Genomic DNA, 9959 nt, shown 5'->3' with positions numbered 1-9959 from the left:
GTGAAGTGGAAACGGCTCTCATCGTTCTGATCCTCACCAGAGTGTCATTTATCAATTCGCAAACAGCCCATCTATAGCATCACCATTTCTATTTTCGTTTGTTTTTTCTACTAAAGATTGTTGGCTTTTTATTATTGATTTCTAATAGCTCTTTGTATAGAAGTCCTCTCTGACTCATGTTTCCCCCCATGCATTTTTTCCGTGGTCAATGCATTGACATCCTCACAGGCACGTGTTCACGGAACCCGGGGTGGGGGCGGGGGGGGTGCTGTGGGCTGGGCTGGGCGAGGGTGACCCGGCCCGGCCCTCCCCCAGGTCGGTGTCGTTATTAGTGCCTTTTTTGGTAAACGTCACAGATTTGTAAGCGGAATGGTGGGATTCCGCCCTATGCCGGGTGCTGGAGCTCCGCAGTCTGTCCCTCAGCGGAAGCCAGCGGGAGCCGTGACTGAACCAGGCCTGCGCCAGGTGCTTTCGTCCCGCGTGCCACCCTGGGAAGCCGAGCGCCGCCCGCCCAAAAAGAGATCTGAACGCGCCCTCCCGCCTGGATGCCGCCGCAGCCAAGGTTGGAGAACCTTAAAGCCACCTGGCGGGGCGCGGCGGGGCGGGGCCAGGGGCGGGGTTGCCTGAAGGAAGTGCGCCTGGCGCAAGGCCTGCTGGGGCCGGAAGTGGGGCGCACGCTACGGGCCTGCAGTCATGGCGGCGGCGTGGGCCGGCAAGCGGTGAGTTGAGGCTACGATCAGGCCTCCCGGCGGGCGCTTGCATCCAGAGAGGCTCCCCTTGCGCCTCTCTGTGTTCCTGGGGCGGCCGGGCTGGGGCACAGCGGGCTGGCGGGGAGTCGTGACTCCAACGGCATGGCCCGCAGGCGCCTGGCGGAGCTGACGGTGGACGAGTTCTTGGCCTCGGGCTTTGATTCCGAGTCCGACTCGGAGCCCGAAGGAGCCCCAGAGGCGGAGACGCGGGCGGCGCGCGGAGCGGCCCGGAGCCCGGATGGGCCAGGTGGGAGTTCCTTGGCCAGGTGAGTGGAGCGTCTTCTACGGGCCGTGTGTAAGCAGAACCCACTTAACCGTCCTGGCCCGCCCCACCAGAAGGGTGCTGACCACTCCTGGGGCCTCAGGACTGAGGCCTAGAGACCTCTAACCTCTCCCCCAGACCTTTCGGCTTGTTTATTTTTCCACCCGGTATTTACGGAATGACTGCTCTGTGCCAAGTCATCCCGGTGTTGGGAAACGCTGGAGAATAGTACTCATTTTTGGCCTAGGAGAGCTTACTCGGCCTTGGATAAATCACAGCGTGTAGGGTGGTGGAAGAAATAAGTGCTGCAGACAGGAAGGAAAAGCAGAAGGAGCTGGAGGAATCGGGAGCAGAGGTGGGAGAATCTGCGGCAGCGTTAGGTGGAGTGGATAAGGCCGTTTTAGGAAACCTGAGGGAGTAAATTGCAGCAGTAGGGAAAGAATGTCTGGGTGTTTCAGGCAGCAGGAACAGCAAAGGTCCTGAGTTGAGAGTGAGCCTTACGCAGAGTTGAGCATGGCCGTGGCAGGAATGCGAGGAGAATAGTAGGAGGTGAAGCTGGAGAGATGGTGATGGGGCTGGATCTTGTAGACCGTTTATATGGCGTCTCAGTACAGTTGGAAATTATCCTAGGGTTTTGAGTAGTGAAGTAACGTCGTGTGACATGTAACAGGATGGGTCCCTCCGGTTGCTGTGCTGAGAGCAGGTTGTAAGCGGCCGGAGTGGACAAGCGAATTGAGAGATGATGCTGGTTTGAGAGGAGTCATGAGACTTTTGGAAGTATTGATGATGAGATCTCGTGACAGAGTGCATGCTGGGTGTGAGAGACAGAGAGGGTTTACCTTTCACGTGAGTACCTGGAAAGGGGGAGTTAGCGACAGCTGAGGTAGAGCAGTGTGTGGGCAGAATAAGTTCGGGGGAAGCTGCAAGTTCAGCATTGTATGTGTTGGGTTTCAAACACGTGTGCAGAGGCTGTTGGATGTATGAGTCTGGATTTTGGGGGGGAGAGAGATCTGCTGAAAACTTACTCTCTGGAAATCCCCCTGCCTTGGTCGTTGGCAGCTGCCGTGGAGGGAGCAGACTAAGCCTCATAGGTTCTCTGAGGAGGACAGGAAGCCTGATCCCCCCTCCCCCCTTGGCCTTGGCTGTGCCTGCCGGTCAGACTTGACCCCCACCTTCTCAGCCGGTGTAAGGGCCGTGCGTCTGAGCACAAGGACCAGCTCTCTCGACTGAAGGACAAAGACCCTGAGTTCTACAAGTTCCTGCAGGAGAATGACCAGAGCCTGCTGAACTTCAGTGATTCGGACAGCTCTGAGGACGAAGAGGATCGGCTCCACCCCCTGCCGGACGTGCTGGAAGTGAGAGCCTGTGCACAGTGGGGGGGGGCAGGGGCATATTTGTGGCCTCTGCATCTGGTCCAGTGGGGCCCTCTGTGTCTGGTGCAGGAAGCAAGTGAGGAGGAGGAAGATGAGGAGGACAGGGCCCCCAGAGGACCTGCGGGGAAGAGGAGGGATTCTGCCTCTGTGACCCTCGCCATGGTTGAGAGATGGAAGCAGGCAGCAAAGGTGAGAAGTGGCGTGGGCTGGGCCGCTGACCCCGCCCCAGCTCCGGCCCCCGTGCTTTCTTTCATTTATCTGGGGCAGTGCAGGTGGGAGGAGCCCTTCTCTGAGCCGGTTCAGCACGAGAGAATCTCACAGTTTTCCCTGCATGCTAGGAGGGCTCAGGACTGCATTCTCACCTTCATTCAGAGACTAGGGCCTCTGCCTTCTCCTTTCCTCTCTGTTTTTCTCCAGGGCTCTCTGAAGTCCACTGTGGGCAGGACATAGTCTCTGTGCCTTTGCTCGCTGGTGGAGCCAGGGCCTTTCTGAGGGCCTTGCAGTGGTTTCTGCAGGGAAAAGAAAGGACGGGATGGAAAGGGAGAACTCCAGATACCACTTGGAGCTGGCCATCGTTTAGATCCAGGCTCCCCATGGCCCTTCCAGGAGGATTCTGGACTCTTTTTGTTCCCTGCACTGGCTCAGTAACACTGCTCCCACCTCTGCTCTTGGTCTGAGGATGTGGCCGAGCATGCCTTTCTCTCACAGAGCAGGTTCCTGGAGCCCCAGCTGGCTGCCTCTCGCTTTGCCGAGCACAGCTGACTGCTCCTCCAACATTCTGGGTCCTTCTGCCCTTTTAGCAGCACCTTACTCCAAAGCTGTTCCACGAAGTTGTGCAGGCGTTTCGAGCAGCCGTGGCCACCACCCAAGGAGAACAGGAAGGCACTGAGACCAGCAAATTCCAGGTCACGGACAGTGCTGGTGAGCTGGGGTGAGGGGACCAGGGATACAGTCTCTATGTTCCATTTTCTGTCCTGAGAGTGGCATCTCTGGTCCCCTCATTGCAGTGTTCAACGCTCTGGTCACTTTCTGCATCAGAGATCTCTTTGGCTGTCTCCAGGAGCTGCTGTTTAGAAAGGCCCCAAAGGACAGTAGCAGGTAAGAGAGAAGAGAATGGTATGGGGAGGCGTGGTCAGGGCTCTGCACTGGGGAAGGCAGGGGCTCTGCGTCCTAGGGGCTCCCTCTAGAGCCAGCTGGCACAGAGGGATGTGGAGGACAGAGCCAGGCTCTTTGTAGGGCTCTTGGGAGAGGCTGGACACTCAGGGCCCTGTGGGCGTAGCCCTGTCCTTCCTCCTTCCCGCCCAGAATTCCTCAAGGGCCACAGAGTGTGTGCTTGGCTTTGCTTCCCCGTCTTCCCTGGTCAGGATTCTCTCTTTTCTCTTTGGACCAGTCAAGTCTCGTCTGCTCTCCTTGCTCTTTGGCTGGTGCGAGTGTGTGTGTCTAGGCTGGGGCCCCATCCATGCTGGTTTGAGGACCTTGACTTCCGTGTTAGAGGTCAGTTGAGCAGAGAAGGCCGTGGAAGGTTTTCAGAGGGGAGAGAGGAGCAGCCGACATTTGGCAGCTTGTGGGTTCCACTGGGGCTCCCGGGAGCCTGCAGCCACGTGCCCTGGAGGCAGGAAAGGCTTGGAGGGTCACACTCGCCCTGACGCTGCTCAGAGGGAGGGAGAAGCTCCAGGGAGAGGTTTCGCCGGGACCACCTGGAGGGGAGGTGGAGGCGGCCGGGACTCGGGGATGGGAGCACCTGGGCCTGGTGGTGGTGGTCGGGGCTGGACTGGTGCGGCCATGTGGAGGTGGGGACAGGGCAGCTGGCTGGCCGGCGAGAGCGGAGGGCCACAGGCAGTGAGTGAGTGGGCAGCAAAGAGGCAGTGCAAGTGGTGCTGGCGTTGGCTGGGTGCGGGCTCCCGTGAGGCTGCTGCAGTGGGGAGAGCGGTCACCGAGGAGGACAGTGGGCTCGGGAGGAAGCGGCAGCGCCGCCTGGGTCGTGGCTCCAGGTGCCCAGCAGCCGGCCTCTGCCGATGGGGAGGTTACCAGGGGCCCCGTCCTTGGTTCTTTTGCACACGTTAGTGGAGTTAACAGACACTTAACGTGCTGAGTTCCGCAAGCGTCGAGAGGTGATGTCTCTGAGAAACTTCCGAAGCATCAGCCACTGCTGCTGAGATTAAGGTGTAAATGACTTGGTCTCTGTAAAGCGTATGTGGCCCAGGGAGTTCCCTGGTGGTCCAGTGGTTAGGATTCGGTGCTTTCACTGCCGTGGTGCGGGTTCAATCCCTGGTCGGGGAACTGAGATCCCGTAAGCCGCAAGGGTAACAACAACGACAAAAACTGTATGTGGCCCAAAGGAAGACAGCTTGTGATGCTGGTTGGCGATGCCTGGGTCAGACCTGGGACTGCACGGTGTGGGTGCCTGAGAGGTGTGGGGAGCTGGAGGCCAGGGGTCTGTCTCGGGGCTCAGACAGGAAGGATGGTCAGCCCTCTGGCCGGGTGGGGTGGCCTGTGGGGGGGCTTGGGGCTTGGTGGTACCCCTCCTTAGGCGTAGCTATGGGCCACCCTTGAGAGAGTCCTGGTGTGTCTCTTGTGTCCGTCCAGCTGGAAAGGTCCCTGAACTCGTGGGAAAGATGGGGGGGGGTCTCACCACAGGGCCCATGTGCCCTTGCGTCCTGGACACTGTGTGTCCTGGATGGGACGTGGCTTGGGGCACACCCCTGCCTCCTGGTGGCCTCCTGGTGGCCTCATGTCTGAGCTGGAGGGTGCGGTCTCCCTGCAGGGTGCTGCAGCCATCCAGCAGCCCGCTGTGGGGAAAGCTCCGCCTGGACATCAAGGCTTACCTGAGCTCCGTCATACAGGTGCGGTTCTGGGGGGCGGGACCTGCCGGGTCACATGGGGGCCTGGTTGCCTCCACCGGTCCAGTCCTTCCTCGTATCCTGGGCCTCGCTGACCTCTCCTGCTTCCCCAGCTGGTGGCCTGTGTGGCAGAGGCGACAGTGGTGGCGGCCGTCCTCCAGCATGTCAGCAGCTGCGTGCCCTACTTCCTGACCTTCCCCAAGCAGTGCCGCATGCTGCTCAAGGTGCGCTGGCCTCGGGGCAGCCCTGCTGCCGGCTGGAGTGCAGGGGGCATCTGTGCCAGCGCGTGGGGTTCTGTCTTGGGGGCACACTCGAGGCAGCACAGCCCAGTCGCGCGAGGACGGGCTCCCCTGGGCGGTGGGGGGCGGCCTTCTGGCACCCGCGTGCATACGCGCGCTGGACAACAGAGGTCAGCGTTCACCGTACGGCCTTCAGGAGGGGCGAAGTGCTCTGGTTTTCCTCCTCCCCGACCGAGCTCTAACTCGGGGAGTTCCCCGGGGCGCTGTGGGAAGGGCTGTCTCTGGCCAGGGCAGGCGGTGACAGCTCGCCTCCACAGAGGATGGTGGTCCTGTGGGGCACGGGTGAGGAGACGCTGCGTGTGCTGGCCTTCCTGGTCCTTGTCAAGGTCTGCCGGCACAAGAAGGACGTCTTCCTGGGCCCCGTCCTCAAGGTAGCGGTGCCCCCGGCTCTTCCGTCAGGGTCTGGGTTGAAAGTCTCGACCTGAGGGCTGGGCAGGCTGCCTTTGTGGTCGGTGCTTCTTGCGGGCGCTGTGACCCTGGGCAGACCCAGGTCCTCGTCATGGCTTCCTCCAAGAGAAGTGGGGGATGGGACAGCACGGGGACAGGAGCCCTTGGTCCCCCTGGGGCTCCGCATGGACTGGCCCGCACAGCTCTCCTCTCAGTGGGCGGGGACCCTGCCTCCTGGTTGTAAGCCTGGGGTGGCCTGCCCTGCACAGGACCCTCTGGAAGCCCCCTGCATCAGCCTGGCGGGCAGCAGGGGCTTCTCTGCCTCCTTCCCTTCTGGTCCATCCACGTCACTTGCCCGTTCCCACGGTTATTCATGCTGCAGCTCCCTCCTTCCTGGGTGTCTAGGCCTCCCCGTAAGACCCTTCCCCTCGGCACTGCAGACTTTGCCCGGGGCTGGTGGGCTGAGCAGCAGTGGGGCCTCGAGATGCAGGGCCGTGCAGCGGAGGGGGGTCTGCGGCAGACGTGGCTGGGCTGTGCTTCCTGCTGAGGCCAGCTCTGAGGGAAAGGCCTGGGTGTCTGGAGGGGGCTTGGTGCTGGGTGGTGGGGGCATGGGGCCCTGGGAGCTCAGAGGCGGCTCTGACTAAGGTGTTTTCGGCAGCAAATGTACATCACGTACGTGAGGAACTGCAGGTTCACCTCCCCCAGCACCCTGCCCCTCGTCAGCTTCATGCAGCGGACTCTGACAGAGCTGCTGGCCCTGGACGCTGGTGTTGCCTACCAGCACGCGTTCCTCTACATCCGCCAGCTCGCCATCCACCTGCGCAATGCCATGACCACGCGCAAGAAGGTGGGCGGGGGCGGGGCAGGGGGGGCGGAGCCTGACCCACTGCGGGGGTGGGGGGTGGGGGGGGCCGGGCCTCCTGCGAGAGAGAGCTCAGCCCCTTGGTGGCGCCAGGGTCCTTGCTGGTAGGGGCTGTGGAGTAGGTGAAGGGGACCCCAGGGCTGACCCGGGTGGACTTCACTCTGCCCAGGAGACGTACCAGTCAGTGTACAACTGGCAGTTCGTGCACTGCCTCTACCTGTGGTGCCGCGCCCTCAGCACCATCTGCCCCAGCGAAGCTCTGCAGCCCTTGATCTACCCCCTGTCCCAGGTTGTCATCGGTTGCATCAAGTGAGTCGGGGCCGGGGGTTTGCCCCGAGGGCCGAAGGAGGTGGGGCCAGCGTTACATAGGTGTCCTGGGGGTCAGGGCCAGGGTCACACAGGGAGAAGGTTACAGGAGGCTGTCCTGGAGGTCAGGGTAGGGTCAGGGTTGTTCACAGAGGGTCTGGCCAGTGCCCCTGGCAGCTGGGGCCTCCAGGTGTGGTGTCTGTGACTTGGCAGCACCTGAGGAAGGTCTGGGCTGAGGCTGTCCGTGGCCTTGTCCCCGGCATCCCAGAATCATTGTCAGCTGGGCCTCTCGGTTGCCTGTGACCTGGTACCTTAGTCCAGGATGCCACACACACGTGCATTCTGGGGACGCGGGGTAGAGGGGACTGTGCGGTTTGAAGGGATTTGGGGTTACCTGCCTGGACGTCTGGGACAGAGCAGGCTTGGAGTGACATGCTGTGGTTTGCCTGTGAATATCGTGTTGGTCTCTGGGGGTGGAGACTGGCGGAGCCACACGTGGCCAGCAGAGGGCATCCTTGTCCTCCTGAAGGGAGAAGAAAGAAAAGTTTTAACGAGTAACTCTCACCGCTTTGCTGTCTCACGTGTTAAAATGAAATTGAGTCGTTAGCCGGGTGGGGTGTGGTCCCCCCACCCCCACCCCGTAACTGAGCAAGGAGGCAGGTCCTTAGAACTGCGACTTCGGTTGGGGCCTTTGGTCCTGCTTTTATCTGTCTGAGGCTGTTGTGGCCCCTGACCCTGCCGGGGAGGAGCCCCTCCTGAGGTTGGAGCCCAGTGGGTGGGGAGAGTTCAGAGGCAGCTGGGCCAGGCGGGTGAGGCTGGTTTGGGGGTCTCTGAGTCTGGGGGCTCTGCTCACTCCCGCCTTCCCACATCCCCAGGCTGGTCCCCACTGCCCGCTTCTACCCGCTGCGCATGCACTGCGTGCGCGCCCTGACGCTGCTCTCGGAGAGCACGGGCACCTTCATCCCCGTGCTGCCCTTCATCCTTGAGGTGAGCAGGTGCTCGAGGTGGGGCGGAGGGTGCGGGAGGGAAGACGCCTCCTGCCGCGTGTGGCCCGACCACTCCTCAACTCGGTGCAGCTCTCCTGAGTGCTGGCTCTTCGCCCATAGCACACAGGTGTTGTGAGGGCGTTACTCTGCACGGTGCCTGCCCGATAGGCAAGAGTGGCACCGCAGGTGAGTACAGCTGCTCTGCTGGGCTGGCCCGAGGGTACTGGTTTTAGGGCACAGACTTGGGTTGATCTGGGTGTTTGCCCAAGATTAGAGTGAGTGGCGGAGCTGGGCTGGAAGCCCCGTCTGATTCCAAAGCCGTGTTCCCTTTGTTGCCTCTGTGCATGTATACCTGTGTGTATACGTGTGCACGTAGCTTAGGTAGGGAGAGGCTTCAGTCCAAAGGCTAGAGATCCACTAGGGCCGGGACCAGGCTGTGGGGATGCGATCGTGGGTGAGGAAATTGCAGTGATGGTGACCCTGTGCAGGAGGGACCCTTCTTTGTCTCCAGACACTGGTTCTCATGGCTTCCTGGCCCAGTTTCAGGAGGGGGACAGCAGCAGTGTGTAAGGGTGTGGCCTGGTCCCGCCCCATTGGCCAGGGCCCTGCTCTAGGGCAGAGGGACTCCCTTGGGGACCAGAGATCTGGAAGGTGAGCAGACTGTGGGGGGAGGGGTGGTGTCTGTGAGGCCGCGGGGCTGGCACTGTGTCTGGCCACTTGCCCTTGGTCTCAAGATGGGTCTCCAGAGACCCAGGGTACTGGGGTGGGCAGGCTGGGCTGACGGGTCCTTGGGGCAGATTTTCCAGCAGGTCGACTTCAACAGGAGGCCGGGGCGCATGAGCTCCAGGCCCATCAACTTTGCTGTGATCCTGAAGCTGTCCAAGGTCAACCTGCAGGAGAAGGCGTACCGGGTGAGCCCAGCCTCCAAAGGGGTCCGGGAACGCCCTGTGGGGGGTCACGGCAGGATGTCGCAGGACACCGAGGTCAGCCTGCGGGGTGACTGGAGGTAGACGAGTGTGGATGGGGGAAGACCCGCTGCCCTCCAGGCTTGAACCTTGTGGGCCTCCCGGGGCTGGGGGAGCCCAGTGAGCCCGAGCCCGAGCGTGGCTCCGAGGTCTGAGCTCCCCTCTGCCCTGACGCTGTCCCCTCCCTCGCTGCCTCAGGACGGCCTGGTGGAGCAGCTGTACGACCTCAGCCTGGAGTACCTGCACAGTCAGGCCCACAGCATTGCGTTCCCCGAGCTGGCGCTGCCCGCTGTCTTGCAGGTGTGTGCCTGCTGCCCCCCGCCCGAGTCCCTCCGTGGGCCCAACCCCTCAGCAGACCAGACCGCCTCCTGACGGGCTGGCGCCCCTCGCGTGGGGCCAGAGCAAGGCAGCCCTGTCACAGCCGCACAGGGCCAGTGGCAGAGTCTGGTCAGCTTGGGGTCTCTGCTGGCGCCACCTGGCAGCTGGGTCCCCGGGGCCGTGGTGTTGGGGTACCTGCCTGGGTGTGGAGCCTGAGGAGGGCGCTGGCCCGGGTGCGTCAGGAGGACCCCGGGACCTGTCAGTCCCCCTCTAGCCTGCTACAGCCCAGGGACCGGACCAGCCGTGAGGGCTCCTGGGGGTGTTGGGGCTCAGCAGGCTGGACTGGCCCCGGCTCTGGGTCGGGCTGGTCTCAGTGCATGCTTTCCCAGGTGCTCCTGGGCCGGGTGAGGAGGTAGGAGACGTGAGGGGGTCACAGGAAGCCCTGGCCGCCCACCTCAGCTTTTCTTCAGGCGATATTTGGGGTGGGATGGGGCGGTCTTCCCTCTCAGAAGCCCCTTGGAGATGCGTTTACTTTCAGCCTAGGCGTTTCTCAGTTCAGGGAGGCCCGTGCCCATCTGGCCTGGTGGTGAGTGGGGCGGGGCTGCTCAGACA

At 62.0% G+C, this 9959-nt stretch overlaps 1 protein-coding gene across 3 annotated transcripts in view; it reads left to right on the top strand.

The window, feature by feature from the left end:
* Positions 1 to 637: 637 nt before the first annotated feature.
* Positions 638 to 9959, top strand: part of NOC2L (NOC2 like nucleolar associated transcriptional repressor) — a 12499-nt gene continuing 3177 nt past the window's right edge. The window contains exons 1-14 of one of the 3 annotated variants that reach the window (XM_036871533.1): positions 638 to 719; positions 863 to 1015; positions 2192 to 2366; positions 2454 to 2573; positions 3185 to 3305; positions 3392 to 3482; positions 5149 to 5227; positions 5338 to 5448; positions 5781 to 5894; positions 6569 to 6757; positions 6942 to 7081; positions 7954 to 8065; positions 8862 to 8975; positions 9228 to 9329. In XM_036871533.1, coding sequence (XP_036727428.1) covers positions 694 to 719; positions 863 to 1015; positions 2192 to 2366; positions 2454 to 2573; positions 3185 to 3305; positions 3392 to 3482; positions 5149 to 5227; positions 5338 to 5448; positions 5781 to 5894; positions 6569 to 6757; positions 6942 to 7081; positions 7954 to 8065; positions 8862 to 8975; positions 9228 to 9329 — 1647 coding nt within the window. In that variant the 5' untranslated portion in view covers positions 638 to 693. The remainder of the gene's footprint in view (positions 720 to 862; positions 1016 to 2191; positions 2367 to 2453; positions 2574 to 3184; positions 3306 to 3391; positions 3483 to 5148; positions 5228 to 5337; positions 5449 to 5780; positions 5895 to 6568; positions 6758 to 6941; positions 7082 to 7953; positions 8066 to 8861; positions 8976 to 9227; positions 9330 to 9959) is intronic. The other 2 variants (XM_036871541.1, XM_036871552.1) reach the window with 2 other exon arrangements.

The sequence above is a fragment of the Balaenoptera musculus genome, chromosome 1, assembly GCF_009873245.2.
Source record: "Balaenoptera musculus isolate JJ_BM4_2016_0621 chromosome 1, mBalMus1.pri.v3, whole genome shotgun sequence".
NCBI classification, from domain to species: Eukaryota; Metazoa; Chordata; class Mammalia; order Artiodactyla; family Balaenopteridae; genus Balaenoptera; species Balaenoptera musculus.
Note: the sequence above shows the minus strand (reverse complement) of the source record. Positions and strands in the feature narration are given on the sequence as shown.